The sequence below is a fragment of the Mytilus edulis genome, chromosome 2 (genome assembly GCF_963676685.1).
Source record: "Mytilus edulis chromosome 2, xbMytEdul2.2, whole genome shotgun sequence".
NCBI lineage: Eukaryota > Metazoa > Mollusca > Bivalvia > Mytilida > Mytilidae > Mytilus > Mytilus edulis.
Window position 1 is genome coordinate 10,782,736 of NC_092345.1, and position 16,186 is coordinate 10,798,921.

Below are 16,186 nucleotides of genomic sequence, written 5' to 3' on the forward strand. Positions count from 1 at the left end.
CTACAAAACAAATACGGAAGATGTAAGGCCAAAATAAAAAGAAACCGTTTTTAGAGTGTACATACATATTCTTAGTTTTTTCCCCTCTTAATGACTTCCCTTAAGATTGCATTGCCATTCTCTGTATTGAATAGTGATAAAATTTTCTGTGGTCCCCATTAACTCACGGTTTGAAATTGTAAAGAAAAGTATACACATCTAGTTTCTAACCAATTTTTCTATAGCAGGAAAACCTAAAAATAAAATATGTTGTTACATCTTTTAAAAATTTCTGATTTGTCATATACTTTATAGATACATATACTAACAGTTGGAAGACCAATTCTCATATTCCAAATTGTATGTAGGAATATAAATTGTATTTATTGCACAGAAAACAATAAAACTCTTTAAACAGGGGAGATAACAATCACAATATGTAAAAGAACTTTAGAACAAAAATATTATTTGCAGCTTTTTCAAATACCAATTGTTAATTGTATGTATGGATATAGTTTGCATATACTGCACAGAAAACATATAGAACATTTTCATGTTACCAACTTTTGACTCCAGGTTTTACATTTATTCAACAGGTTACATACTCTGTGGTAGGGCATCCTGGTACTCTGTCAATTATGAGCAACCAAAAGAACTAAAATTATATTATCGTGCAATTTCAGGGGAATGTTTACTTTTTTCCATTGATTTAGCCATGTATAGAATGCATTAAACAGTTAACTTTCCTTCAAAATTGTACCAATTTAAATCTTGAGTTTACTTATTTAAGTTGCTCTTGCTTGACCGAGGAACGAGGATGTCCTACCACAGAGAAGGTAACCTGTCAAAAAAATATAAAGTCCGGAGTCAAAAGTTTGTAATTTGAAAATGGACTATTAACAGGGGAGGGGGCAACAATCACAAGTCTACTTACAAAGGTAAAGAACTTTAGAATTATATATTGGTAATAGGTTGTCATATTGCCATACTGAAATCTTTTGTATTGTTTACTTTTTTCTTTTGTTTGCTTTTTAATGCAAATTTTTGGTTTATGTTATTTTTACAAATATTAGTACATTGGAAAAGCAAAAAATTAAAGAAAATTTATTAATGAAATTTTTTGGAAAACTAAGGACAGATGAATCAAGTCTAATCATATAGCAGTACAAATGTTTTACCTTTAACTATAATTACTGATTTTATTGTATTGTGTGCACGATTCATATAGCAAATTACACTATCCATACAAATAAACTATTTGTAAAATGATATTCAGTGTACACCTTGACAATATAGTATAAACAGGATAAAAGCATTTTAGGTATGTACCTCTAAATGACCAACAACTAGTATTTGTGATATAAATAGTTTGATAATAGACAAATCATGACCAAGCATACAAAATTTACAAGACAGTTATTATGTGTATCTTCTCATTAATGACATTTCCTTGTTTTCCATTTTAAGAAAAACAGTCGAATGATCTGCAGAAAAGTTCTTTTGCATTTTTTAAGTTTCTAGCTAAGCTTTATCTTTAGTATTGATACATTTGTAGATTGTTATAACTGTTTTAAGTCAAGACATTGTATTGTAACATTGAAATATTCTCATCCCTACTTTTCCAATTTGTAACAATTCATCAATCTACAATTTTGCCTTTTTAAATAAAAAATGTTCAGTCTAGAAACTTGAATGAAAAGAAATGTCCACCCCCTCTCCCCTTACAAAAAAAGATAACTAGATGTTGAAATAAAGATTAGAATTGAAGGTCAATTCATCTAAATCAACCCCGTCTAAAAAAGTGTATAATTTATATATAATTAACTGAGATTATCACAGATTTCAGATAATAGATAGATTCTTTAAATTATACAAATCATGACAAAAGGTAACCACTTATCTTATGAGGTTCCTTGCAGGTAAATCTTAAACAAAATAATTTAAATAATTTAAAACAAAAAATGTATTCTAACTAAAATACAACTTGGAACATGTACATGAAATACAATATAATACCATTTGAAACATATGTATATAGTCAATAAACATGTAATATTAATACCAACCAGTATGTACAAAATAAATTTCAGAATCATATTAAAATTTATCAAATCTGTGGCATAACTCTTCTATATAGTTTCAACACATCAGGTTTTTTTTAATAATATGAAAATAAAGGTGTAAATACATTAATCTTACCTCCTATACATTTCTAGGAATGTGATTGGTTAAAACCATCCTCGTGGAAACCGTGTATATTAATATTAGGTTAGTAGGGAGGCGGGGCTTATTCAATACACGGTTAGCAGTGGAGTTGCGTCCCTTTATATTCCATATAAGGTAGTAGGGAGGCTGGGCTTATTTCATACACGGTTAGTAATAGTGTTACGTCCCTTTAGAAAAAACAAAACAGTACTGAGAAAAAATCTAAGGTTTCAACAGACAAAGAAATTGATGATTAAGATTGAAATAAATTCATAAAACACATTTAAATCCAACAAGTTGTCATTGTTGGCATCTGTATTTGTAGGATCAATGGAAGTAGTTTCTTAATCATGTTATTGCTTACTGTATTGAAGACTTGCTCATTTTGATAGGTCACTAGTCTAAATTTTACACATTAAGATAGTCTGTAAGATAAATTCGTTACATAGTGTGCTAGTGACGTAATACGGTATATATGGGGTCAGTAAATTCCATATGGGGATTCAAGCTTCGCTCTCACCCCATATGGAATTTACTGACCCCATATATACCGTATTAGGTCACTAGCACACTATGTAACTAATAGTATCTAAGTAATGAATGATTAGATATGTATCAAATTTTGTCATATATTAATTTTTGGGGATATTGCAGAAAATACTTTCCTTAAACTTCCAAAGCAGTTGTAGACCACTTAATTATACATGCTCATGATATAAATAGATGGGTGAATACAACAGTCATGATATAAAATATCAATTCTTATATGACGACTTATCATCGTCAACCAGTATAATCAAATATATCTACACAAAAACGGCTAGGGTAGGAGGGGTCCTGATCCTGAGACCTGGGCTTAAACAAGATATCCTGAGGTCCCAAATTTAAATAAATTTAAATCCCGAAATCCTGAAATTAGAAAAAAGAATTCCCGGATCTCGAAAGGGTCAATCCTGAAATCCCGAATTTAAAACCACCTGATCCCGAAGTCCTGATAAAGGTCCTATCCCCCCTCATTTATTCTGCCAGATATTCTCAATGTTCGACATCAAAGCACCTAGTTTACTTAGGCCAAGATTCAGATACAATATATTTATCTCTATTCTACAGAAAAATAAACTAATCAGTCCATTTCATTTTATTTTTCATGGTAAAGTTTCATAAAACGAAAATTCCGCGAAATGATGTTTTGTCTTAGCATGGCAACGAAACATGGTGACTTCACAAGTATGTTTCTGTAAACAAAAAAATCAAATGTAAATACCAGGCGTTTAAGAGCTTCTTGTACGCCTCAGAACGAATAAAATTACATTGAAAGAAAATATATAAGTGAAAAATGTGATAACAAAAAATAATAATTGAATTATATAATATTACTAATATTATCAAAATTGGGTAAAATGGAACAGCTAAAACAGTATCGTATGTATAGAGCTATCATGGTTAACGAAATTACCGAATTTGTCCTATAAGAATTGAAAAACGCTTAGGGTAAAATATTCGAATATAAATGACCAACCCATGGTTAAATGAAAACAAATCTATGGCTGCCATGAATTATTTTTTAAATATAATCAATTAAATAAATGAAAATTGACTTACATAAGAAACAGCATTGATCAAGCCAGTAACAATGACAACATTAGGTGCTGTGTAACTGAGATTTTCTTCTGATACTTCTCTTACAGTATCAATTACAGTCATGACAACCAATATTAAAACTAATATCTAGAAGAAAAAAAAGAAAGTAATGAGACAAAATTACTTGTGAATAGGAAATACAACTCAGAATACTAAAAACTTTGTGTAGAATAAACTGTTGACACAGATATATGTCTCGTCTGTCAATGTAAAATTCAGTCTTTGGACCAACTAGAGGGTAGGGCCTAAAAATGGTTGACAAACTGAGATGTACAGACAGGAATGTAACTTTATAAAAGATATTGTCTATTGTAGTTCCTATCAAACTAACTTAATCAGAAAGCTTATCAATTTGAAAATTGTTAATTGACTGAAAGTCACAGGACCATGGCCTACTGACCAAGGCCTCAAAATACTGTCAAACTGATATGTATTGATAGCAATGCAATTTCATACAAAATATCATTGATCTATCACCAGGTACAGTTCTACTGCTCCTATCAATATTACGTAAGCAGCAAACTTAACATTCAAAATTGCTGATGTTAAGTTTTCTGTAACTGGACTATTGCCTAGGGGTATGGCCTCAAAAGAGTTGTCAAACTGATATGTATTGAAAGTTATATAAAATTCATACAAACTATTATTGATCAATCACAAGTTATTAGGATCAAGCTAACAACTTTAACTATCACAGAAATTCCCATTGTAAACTTACCAATTTTGACATATTAAATGCAGTTACAGGCAATCTTTGATTTTTGGTTGTCCTGACTAGATAAATATTTACTGGTAAAGTTAACCAAAGCCAGCCACATGGTAACCATACTAATACTGTGTTCCTGAAGCATTTAGTGAAGTTTGGATATGTACTGTTGTCAGAAAATCCTGTGTCATCCTGTGAAATTATTAAAGATAAAACATAATATATAAACATATATATAGATATATTTGTAACCAAATAATAACCTGGTTGTTAAACTAACATGACTCATAAATAAATAGAATAACAGTTTTATAATTAAATGATGCAAGGGGGTACTTTAATAATGTATTTACAATTTTTTTTTGTGATTGTACTCAATTGCCCATATTTATAAAATATGGAGATTCAGTGATATGATTGCCAATGAGATCACTATTCACAAGAGTCATAATGAATACTTAATAGCTTAAGTTCTAATTTAAACTTGAAAAAAAAATGTCTTTACGGGGCAATAACTCATATTGCACTCTTCTGATAAAGTATGTAGTTATTAATAAAATGTAGTTTTACATTTGTGACATTCTGATAATTTTTTCCTTTTCCCTTTAATTAAGATTTCAGTGAAGGATCAAGAAATGTTCTCCCCCCCCCCCCCCCTAAACATAAATCCACAAATCCACCACTGCATTTTCTCTGATTTTTAATGTTTTCAATAAATAAGACAAATACAGCAGTTAAGTGTTTAAGTCTGTGTTATGAACTATTTTTAGTCATGGGAAAGCAGACACAAACTTTATAGTTAATAGAGAACAATGCTGTCCCTCTGGTTTCTTTCGCCCCTCTTTTATACTTATTCCCATAAGGTCCAGTTCGTTTTAAAAAACGTTATGTGATTTCAAAGGGAACATTTTATGAAAAGTGACAGATTGAAGATATAGACACCCAAAGAGAAACTGAAAGATGTACCCAAATTTTTTATTTTTTTATTTTTTAACTTTAGACAAATATAGAAAATTACTATCTTTACCATATCAGACCACTTCATTCAATTTCTTGAGTTAAATCATTATTCAAATAGTTTAAAGTTGTCCATCTTTTGACAGGATAGAAACAATGGAAGTTAAGGTCCTATTATTATGGTTGACACCTGATAATTTTACACAAAATTTTGTCCCAACTTTTGAACATTACATTAAAATCTCATTAACCCTATATCACATCAAGCTTATAGCTGTTATTTAACATATATTCAACTAGCAACTTAAACCCAGCTTAATAAACACTTTTAGCTGTCTGTGACAACAATTATATGTTTTAGGAAAAAAAATAGCTCTCTGTACTACACAGATTACAATTGAAGGTCTTTATTTAATTTCAACCTGAAAAGATCATTTTTGATTCAAAAATAATTAAATTCAGTTTAAAATGTCATTTCTAGCGTTAAATGATAGCTTATGATATGCTGATTTCAAAAATATATATGGTTTCTAGACATTTTTTTTTAAATAAGGGAGATTATTTGTTACTTCCGGTTTGAAATTTTTCACTTCCGGTATTATTTGAAGTTTACTTGACATTGATTCCAAAAATATATGGTTCTATACACTTGTACATTACACTTGTACATTACACATGTACGAAAAAAAAAGCTACTTCCAGTTTACACAAGATCAATTCGGGTTAGCTTTTCAAAGGTCATATGGCTTGCAACCTAAGAGTCCCATGGCTTTATCATGCATACTTATGAAGTTAAAAGCAAGCATCAAAATCAAGAACGTCAAATTTACCTATGATCTTGAGTTCAATTTGAAGGTCATATTCCAAGGACCTCAAATCAAAAGACACTAGGTCTTTATTATATATGGTGAATGAGTTATATCACAACACACATAATTTTAAATATCAGAGGGGAGAAAACTCCAATTTAATGTAAGCATAGCTTTTCAACCAAAATGTATGTGTTACAACATGTTGCACCTAACAATGAGGTAATAATATGTTGTCTGTATCTTATACGGTTTTTGAAAGGAAGTGAAAATTAGCCAAAATCTAAATTTAAAATATGATCTTGACCTCTGACCGTGACCTAATTTTCTATTTTTTTTGGGACCAAGGACCTAAAATAAAAAAAAACTAGGCCTCTATCACTTAAAGTTTACCAGTTAGATATGCATATTACTTATATCAAATGCATAAGGGAGAATAACTCTCATGAAGTCTCAGGATAGCTTCTGTCAAAATAAAACGTAACATCCTGAGGATATAATGAGCATTTTAGAAAAATAAAGTTGTCGCTTTCTTTTACGGTTGCAAAGAAGATCTCATACCAAGAAAAACAATGTTTGGGGAGATATCTCTTACACAGAAAAGTGTTCAGTTAAACAGGGTCAGTTTCAAAAGCGTATAGACTGTATGATATTATGACTATACCAAAAAAATAAGCGTCATCTTTTGAAACAAAAATACAGCGCAAGAAAAAAAATTGGTGGGAAAAAAAATAATCAGAACAAAACCAATAGGTCTTTCCACAGAAAAGTAGAAGGACTAAATTAAATGACACATACAAAAAAATAAGAAGCCTAAAAAATAGGTAAATCTGACCTATTTCTGTTAAAATGATGTGTAAATAACAGGAGATGAAGAAAACATATCATACACCACCTAAACAATAATGTATAACAAACAAAAATGGAGGCCAATGCATGGTTTCAAGTCAAAGGATGGATTAAAACAATATAGTTTGTATAGCATTTTTCAGCTTTTAAATCAATCCCTGTGAACTGGGATAATTTGCCAAATAAAGTCAACAAATACAGTCAGACACGTATATGCACAAGCACTTGAGATGTAAAGCAAAAAGTGACAAATCACAACAGCTGATAAGGTTCCTGAATTGTTTGTAAATTTATCTGCATCTTTTGGAAAAATAAACAGTTAAATATGCATATATTTGTACATGTAAATGATTTTTTTTTATTATATATCCAGGTCTGTAACATGTTAACATCAGTTGACTTAAAAATATGGTAGTTCATTTTTTTTAATTATATAAGTTAGCTGTTTTGCATCAAGCATAAATTAAAAAGAATTTGTTTTAATAGACTAATTTTTATACAATAATGAACATTCATATGACTGTTTTTAAGAAAACCATCAGACAAGAACATCACATGAGAACATGTGACGGTCTCATCCTATTCAAAAAGTTTTTCTCTTCTTTTTTTTTTTATATATGTATAACATTTACATGTTCTATTTAATTTTGTATAATAAAATGTCAAGATTTAAAAAGTTACATAAATGCAAACTTGAGTTTTATAACAAATCTGAATTTAGGACACTTGAAGGTCATTTTACCTAATGGAATGCATTGACCTGCTTTCATGCTCTCCTCATTACCTGATATTGGTACTTATATGTAATAGGCAACAGAAAGCAAAATCTACTGAACAAAATTGTATTGTAATAGAAACATAAACCAAAATCTGTTATTCATTAAATATCCAAATAAATTGATTTTTAAATAGCAATTGGGAACACAGATTCTATTTACCTAAGTACAAATGTAATTCAGCTGTCTAAAATGTTATGAATCGCTCACCTGAATTTTTTTGGTTTAATCTCATATCAATGATTATTTTGGCTTTTCAATTTATTTAAATGTTCTTTGAATCGTCCTATTTTCTTCAAAAGCAAAAAAAAAATCATTTTCTCCTATGTTCTATTTTAGCCATAGGAGCTATGTTTCTTGACATACAAGGAAATGAAATATAAAATTTACACTAGATACTCTGAAACTCTAAAACTCATTTAGCCTAAGTTTGGCTGAAATTGATACAGCAGTTTCAAAGGAGAATTATTTTAAAGTAAGTCAACATGATGAACAAATTGTGAAAAAAGTCTTTAAAGGGCAATAACTCCTTAAGAGGTCAATTGACAATTTTGGTCAAATTGACTTATTTGTAGATCTTACTTTGCTTAACATTTTTGCTATTAACAGTTTATCTGTATCTATAATAATATTCAAGATAATGACCAAAAACTGCAAAATTTCCTTAAAATTACCAATTAAGTGGCAGCAACCCAACAATGGTTTGTTTGATTCATCTGAAAATTTCAGGGCTGATAGATCTTGACCTAATGAACATTTTTACCCTGTGTCAGATTTGCTCTAAATGCTTTCGTTTTTGAGATATAAGCCAAAAACTGCATTTGACCCCTATGTTCTATTTTAAGTAACGGTGGCCATGTTTTTTGACGGATCAAAAATCGAAGCACACACTTTGTGCAGGATAATCTAAGGAACAATCATGCTAAGTTTCATCCAAATCCATTCAGCAGTTTCAGAGGAGAAGATTTTTTAAAGTTAGCAAATATGATGAACAAATTGTGAAAAATTGTCATTAAAGGACAATAACCCCTTAAAGGGTCAATTGACAATTTTGGTCATATTAACTTATTTGTAGATCTTACTTTGCTGATCATTTTTGCTGTTTACAGTTTATCTTTATCTATAATAATATTCAAGATAATGACCAAAAACTGCAAAATTTCCTTAAAATTACCAATTAAGTGGCAGCAACCCAACAATGGTTTGTTTGATTCATCTGAAAATTTCAGGGCTGATAGATCTTGACCTAATGAACATTTTTACCCCTTGTCAGATTTGCTCTAAATGCTTTCGTTTTTGAGATACAAGCCAAAAACTGCATTTGACCCCTATGTTCTATTTTAAGTAACGGCGGCCATGTTTTTTGACGGATCAAAAATCGAAGCACACACTTTGTGCAGGATACTCTAAGGAACAATCATGCTAAGTTTCATTCAAATCCATTCAGTAGTTTCAGAGGAGAAGATGTTTGAAAAATTGTTAACGACGACGACGACGACGGACGCCAAGTGATGAGAAAAGCTCACATGGCCTTTTAGGCCAGGTGAGCTAAAAATATTGGTAAGAAATAGGTTGACCTTGACATTCTCTGACATAAACTTTCTAATTTTGTATGTAAACAAAAAGTTATTGACAAACGGAAAATTTGTGATTTTTGTCGAGCCTTCGACTTTTGTCGAAAAAGCGAGACTAAGCAATCATACATTCCGTCGTCGTCGGCATCCACAAATATTCACTCTGTGGTTAAAGTTTTTGAAATTTTAATAACTTTCTTAAACCATCCTGGGTTTGTACCAAACTTGGACAGAAGCTTGTTTATGATCAAAAGATAATATACAGAAGTAAATTTTGTAAAAAAATAAATCCGTTTTTTCCGTATTTTACTTTTAAATGGACTTAGATTTTCTGCCAGGAAACAACACATTCACTCTGGTTAAATTTTAAAAAAAATTAATAACTTTCTTATACTACTTTTAATTTGTACCAAACTTAGACAGAAGCTTGTTTATGATCAAAAGCTAGTATTTAGAAGGAAATTTTGTTAATATTTTGTACCTGTGTATCTGTATTTTACTTATAAATGGACTTAATTACATATAGTCTGCAGTTAAAGTTTTTAAACATTTATTAGATTCATAAACTATCCTGGATTTTTACCAAACTTGGACAGAAGCTTCTTACAATCAAAAGATAGTATCAAAAGGAATATTTTTATTGATATTTTTCCTCATTTTTGTTGAGCCTGTGATTTTCAGCAAAAGTAGGCGAGACACTGGGTTCCGCGGAACCCTTACAAATTTTTTTATTATTGTTAATAGCATGAATCAATAATATTTTTTTTGGCATAAGGACTTGGATCATTGATAATACATGTAGTAACTAACATTGGATTCTTTGAATATTTTTCTTTTAAGGTAGATATATATGGAAGTTTTTAACGACCTTCATAAAAGATGAGGCATGATACGTCTTCACAATCTTATTCCATTTTTTAATATTTTCAGTTTTCATTTTTTGGGATAATGCAACACATTGGAATTTATTAAAGCAAATAACATATAAAAAATAACAAAAAGCAATATTAGGAACAAAATAATATAGTCAGTATTTCAAAGGAGCATAAATTAAGAAGTTCAAGAAATTGTTTATAAAAAAATTGGGAAGAATAGTACATGTCAGAATGTAATCAAGGTTGACTGAATGGACAAGCACAGACAGATGGACGCCTTGTATTTCTATGTCGCCGCAACACATCATATGTAAAGGAGTAAGTTCGGTAAGGGCCATATTTGGCCCCAATTATAAAGTTCATAGTTACAAGACAATAAATGTTTTAAGTTGCCTTAAAGACATGTTAGAATGTTGAACAGAACTGTTTTTGTCAAAGTTTAATTCTAACACGTTGATTTTTACATCCAAAAATGGTCAAGATAAGGGATTTTGGTGAAATTTGACAAAATCAGCTAGATTTCAACCAAATAAAGGACCAGGAAACATAGAGCGCAGGCGTCGACAAGCTTAAGATTCAAATAAGACATGTGAAATGTCTTCATAAACATTATTTTAAAAGATCTTTGTTGTCGACGTATGTGCTCTATGTTTCCTGTCCAATAATCTATGGAAATTTACCCATTTTCATTGATTTTTTTCGTGAAAAATCAATATGAGTACAACTTGTGATGTCATAATGAAACGCAGAAACGTAAAATTGTCAACAAAATGGTTTATATCCTAGCTAGTCAATGTATTAGCTATAATTTATCTTGATATTGGTCGATAAATCCGAATTTGAAATTTACGCTAAAAAAGGGGGCCATTTTAGGACCTTATCGAACATACTCCTTTGCTTTTGGACTAAATAAGCACCCAGAATTTGTCAGTTGAAAGTACCAAAAATGTTTGCCTTTAAATATGCTAATCTACTTGATATATTGCACTATGATCCTACTAGCACATTAAATGAATATTATATTGAAGAAGTCACATCAAATAAATCAAAAATATAATAGAATATTATAGTCATAATCAACTATGTTCAAATTTATTATTTTAAACTTTAATATAGCAAATGTGTAAAAAGAAGGCAACAATTGCACCTCTTTAGACAGTTTTTTTCCCCACCTACGTTTATTTAAGGATCTATTAAGTGTTTTGTAAATGTTTCCTTATTTATTGTACACCAGTTATGGTCAGTTATATACAAATAAAAAAAAAAAATAGATGATCATAGCACAGTCATTCCCAAAAAATGGGTACAATTCGAATGTAGACACTGTTGAAAAATAAATTTCAACTGAGCAGAGAGAGAGTGCTGTTTTCTTCTGTGTCTATATCTAGTCTGTCATTTTTTTAATTTTTACTTACACCATTTTAGTTGTTTTCAAGTTTTAGCATTTTTTGTTAGACAAGGTAAGTATGAACGTATCGGAGGTTAGTGTTGTATAAAGTCATCTTAAAAATTGCATTAGAGAAAAACACAAGATTTTAATCAAGGCTCATGTGAAATGGGAAACATTTACCATCATAGCACACTGGTTTATACGTATTATTCTGTATATATTGAAAGCAAATACCAATTTTAAGGTCTGAATTAATATAGCGTTTAAAGAATAATTCAAATTAGTAGTTTTCACAACTTATTTAGTAATGAATTTAAACTAATGAACTGTTATGCTGTATAATATTTTATTTTCATAATACAGCTTTCCAGGAAAAACCCTATTATATATGTTTTGAATCACTTGTATGTATTTTTTATGCTTGTATTAATCCACACCCCCATCTTTGTTACGGAGGTTAATATCAAACCAGTATCTAAATACTGATACATAGTAACACTTAACTCTTTAATGATAGCTTTTCTAAACAATTTATTGACATTACAAACTAAAAAACTGTTTTCAATCAAGTTATATGTTTCTTTTAGTCAAATGGACTTGTACTTGTCAAAATCTCCGTAACGATTCATGAACTTTCACTCAAAAATATTTTTTACCTAAACCGAATAATGTTCAACTTAATTTTATTAGCTCTATACAGATGCTGCCATCTTCCTTCACACTATAATGTATATATTATACTCAACTATGAAGTTTTGGAGTCAAATAATTTCATTTCGAAAATTTCTATCCTCCGTAACGACATTTAAAACCTCCATAACGGACAATTCAAGTTCTTACCAACATCAAACATATAAATGAATGTAAATATTGGAATTAAATGACAAACAAGACAACAGAATTACACATTTTTCTTAGTAAATCCTTATCGAAGAAGAGTAAAGTCCTGTTAGAGAAAAAAAACTTTTTTCCCTTAAATTTCTATCCTCCGTAACGTAAATCAATGATGTCGTCTATGATTGACATCACCTTTTGATATTTATTAGTGATAATTGATGGACTGATTTGGTATCTATAACAATGTACAAGAATTTCTATTGGTATGATCGTGTTTTCATGCTTGTTTAGAATTTTTTTATTTGCATAACCTCCGTTACATTGATGGGTCCTAAATAATCTTGAAAATGTTTGCTATAAACCGCTGTTAAAGTTATGATTGTCGTCGTAATTACGCAAGTTGTGTTGTAGACTATTTTAAATCTAAGAAAATGGCTGATATAACGTTTATTAAACGTTATAATGTTGCTCACATCATAGGGGAAAAACAAGTTAACCTATCTTTCTCAAAACAACATTTTTTTTCTCAAAATCTGTATTTTGTTTGTCTGTTTCCTTTATAATAAATGCTGTCTGCTACAAAAAATGACTTTCGGCAGTGTCAGCAGCCGCTGATACTGATAAAAAAAGTCTGACAACTTAACTGTAAATAACTGCGTCACGGAGGTTATTTAAACGGAGGTTAGTTTTATTTACATTATACATGGAAATATGTAACAATATTGTTGAGTTGCTTTCTCAAAACTGATTATTGGGAAGCTTTATGGGTGCTTTCAATGAAATAATCATCATTTTGATTTGTTCTTGGTTAGTGCGTTCCAGAATACGCGTTACGTAGGTTAGATTCTTATATGCGACAATCGAAAAAAAGAGAAAAAGAAGATTTTTTTTCATTTTTCGTTTCATTGCAATAAAATTTAAAGGCAGGATTTTAAAATTTGATGAATCAACTTTGCTTAAAGTCACTTTGGGCATGATTTCCAATCATTTAAATATGTTTTGACTGTACCTAAAGATACGTTACGGTAGGTTACACGTTTATCGGCGACATTGGTTTAATGGGTAAATCAAAGTGTATATTATAACTTTTGATTCTAAAATATTTTTGTGGATAAAAATCAATATAGTGTCAAATAAAAAGTGCAAATCTAATCATGATTTAGATGAAATAAAGTATTTTAATTCACACCGACATTTGGAGTTTTTCTTGGCGACATTCGGAATTCGTGTGATTTCCGTATATTGAATAGAAAATCACACAAATATATTTACGATTTACATCACAAAAGAATATAATTTTATTTTAGTATACATATTAATCACTTAGAACACGAAAAAGATTATCTGTGACATATGATAAGCTTGCATTTTGTGGTTATTTGCCGGCGACACTGTAATTTTGTAATTGTACCCATTTTTTGGGAATGACTGAGCACAGGCACTAGACGTTCTGTCAATAGTATAAAAATATTGGCAATTGGAAGAAAATAGTGTCCATATATATAATATATAGTATAAAAATATTGGCAATTGGAAGCAAATTTGCCAATATTTTTATACTATTGTCAGAACGTCTAGTGCCTGTGATCATAGATGATTTATATCCATGATATCAGACAAGACTTATAGTGTCAGCAAACAAATAAATATTGTACTCCAAATTAAAGATATGATAAAAAGTAACTTTACCCAGAATGAGGAATTACCACAAAATTCCTCAAATGTTGACATCTCTCTTTGTCGTCGGTATACTTTCACTTTCAGTTTGACTCCGCAGTTTTTTCATGCATCTCTTGTCGGTCCCCTTTCTGATGAACTTATACTTTCTTTCTGCATCGGCTTTCTTGTGGTTATAGCATAAATAATAAGTTCATGTCACGCTTGGTTTACACGAAAAATATGTAAAAACTATCACGGGGTAAAAACTATCACGTGTGCCATTTTTTGTTTTTATTTTTTGGTTTATTACATAGGTTTCCTCCCCTTAGTAACTCCAGTATAAAATGGCGGGAAATATAGATCCGAGGGTCTGGAAGGGGTTTAAAGAATAGAGAATAATGGTATCTTGGGTTGTATAATAAATTTTAAACGAGATAGAGCACATTTGGTTTGTTAGCTTTAATTGAAGTTTCATTGTTGAAAGAAAATAAGATGGAAAAAAAAAAAATATATAAAAAAAAAAGACTATTCTAAGGAAATCTTTTCGACTACTGCTGTATTAACTATGATTAGGCATACATGCATCGGAAAATGATAGGATATATACATATACAATGACGTACCATTCATTTCATTTTTAGAAAAATAGATTATGTAAAACTACTGAAGAACTTTCACTACTAAAGTGTGAAATATGTTCTTATCAGAGCCTTTTATAGCGGTGACTATGCGATATGACCGATATGGGCTTTGCTCATTGTTGAAGGCCGTACGGTGACCTATAGTTGTTAATGTCTGTGTCATTTTGGTCTTGACACCTTATGTTTGTGGCATAACATCGTGGCCACAAGTTAATTGTTTTGTGTTTAGTATTAAATTTATATTAAGATCCATTTTCAAAGTTGTAACATCTTGTGATCAATTTTATTTGGCAATCGCCAATGGCAGTCAGCAGGGTTAAAGAACATCAGTTGTTCGACCTGTTAGTCAAATGCGTTTTGTTGAAATATACTTTTTCACTTTTTTTGGTCTTTTGGAAACTGTTATTTGTGCTGTATTTAGACAACTACAACGAAATTTGTTTTACATGCACACGTATAAAAATTGCGGTTTTTATCCAACGCAATCATAGGTTTGAACGTAGTTTTCAATTTAGACTCGTTTATTTATATTACATGTATATATATGTAGAACTCTAAAGTGCGATGGTCACGCTAAAGTGCGATGGTCTACGCTAAAGTACGATGGTGTCTCACGCTAAAGTGTGATGGTCCAAAGGGTAAGATTCGAAGTATTAAAACATCGAGGTTTAAAAAGTCTTTTTGCAAAAGCTATTATGGTTGGGATTGATTTTGGGAGTTTTTATCCCAACATTTTAGGAAATAGGGGCCAAAAAGGGCCCAAATAAGCATTTTCTTGGTTTTCGCACTATAACTTTAGTTTAAGTTAATAGAAATCTATGAAATTTTGACACATGGTTTATGACCACAAAAGAAAGGTTGGGATTGATTTTGGGAGTTTTGGTTCCAACAGTTTAGGAATTAGGGGCCCAAATAAGCATTATTCTTGGTTTTCGCACAATAACTTTAGTTTAAGTAAATAGAAATCAATGAAATTTAAACACAATGTTTATGACCACAAAAGGAAGGTTGGTATTGATTTTGGGAGTTTAGGTCCCAACAGTTTAGGAATTAGGGGCCAAAAAGGGACCCAAATAGCATTTTTCTTGGTTTTCGCACCATAACTTTAGTATAAGTAAATAGAAATCTATGAAATTTAAACACAAGGTTTATGACCATAAAAGGAAGGTTGGTATTGATTTTGGGAGTTTTGGTCCCAACAGTTTAGGAATAAAGGGCCCAAAGGGTACAAAATTAAACTTTGTTTGATTTCATCAAAAATTGAATAATTGGGGTTCTTTGATATGCC

At 30.4% G+C, this 16,186-nt stretch overlaps 1 protein-coding gene across 1 annotated transcript in view; it reads right to left on the reverse strand.

The window, feature by feature from the left end:
• Positions 1-14,581, reverse strand: part of LOC139511430 (multidrug resistance-associated protein 1-like) — a 57,104-nt gene extending 42,523 nt beyond the window's left edge. Inside the window, exons 1-3 of the mRNA XM_071298175.1 lie at positions 14,288-14,581; positions 4,544-4,723; positions 3,787-3,912 (exon numbers count right to left, since the gene is read on the reverse strand). Of these exons, the coding sequence (XP_071154276.1) occupies positions 3,787-3,912; positions 4,544-4,723; positions 14,288-14,329 (348 nt within the window). The 5' untranslated portion in view covers positions 14,330-14,581. The remainder of the gene's footprint in view (positions 1-3,786; positions 3,913-4,543; positions 4,724-14,287) is intronic.
• Positions 14,582-16,186: the final 1,605 nt, after the last annotated feature.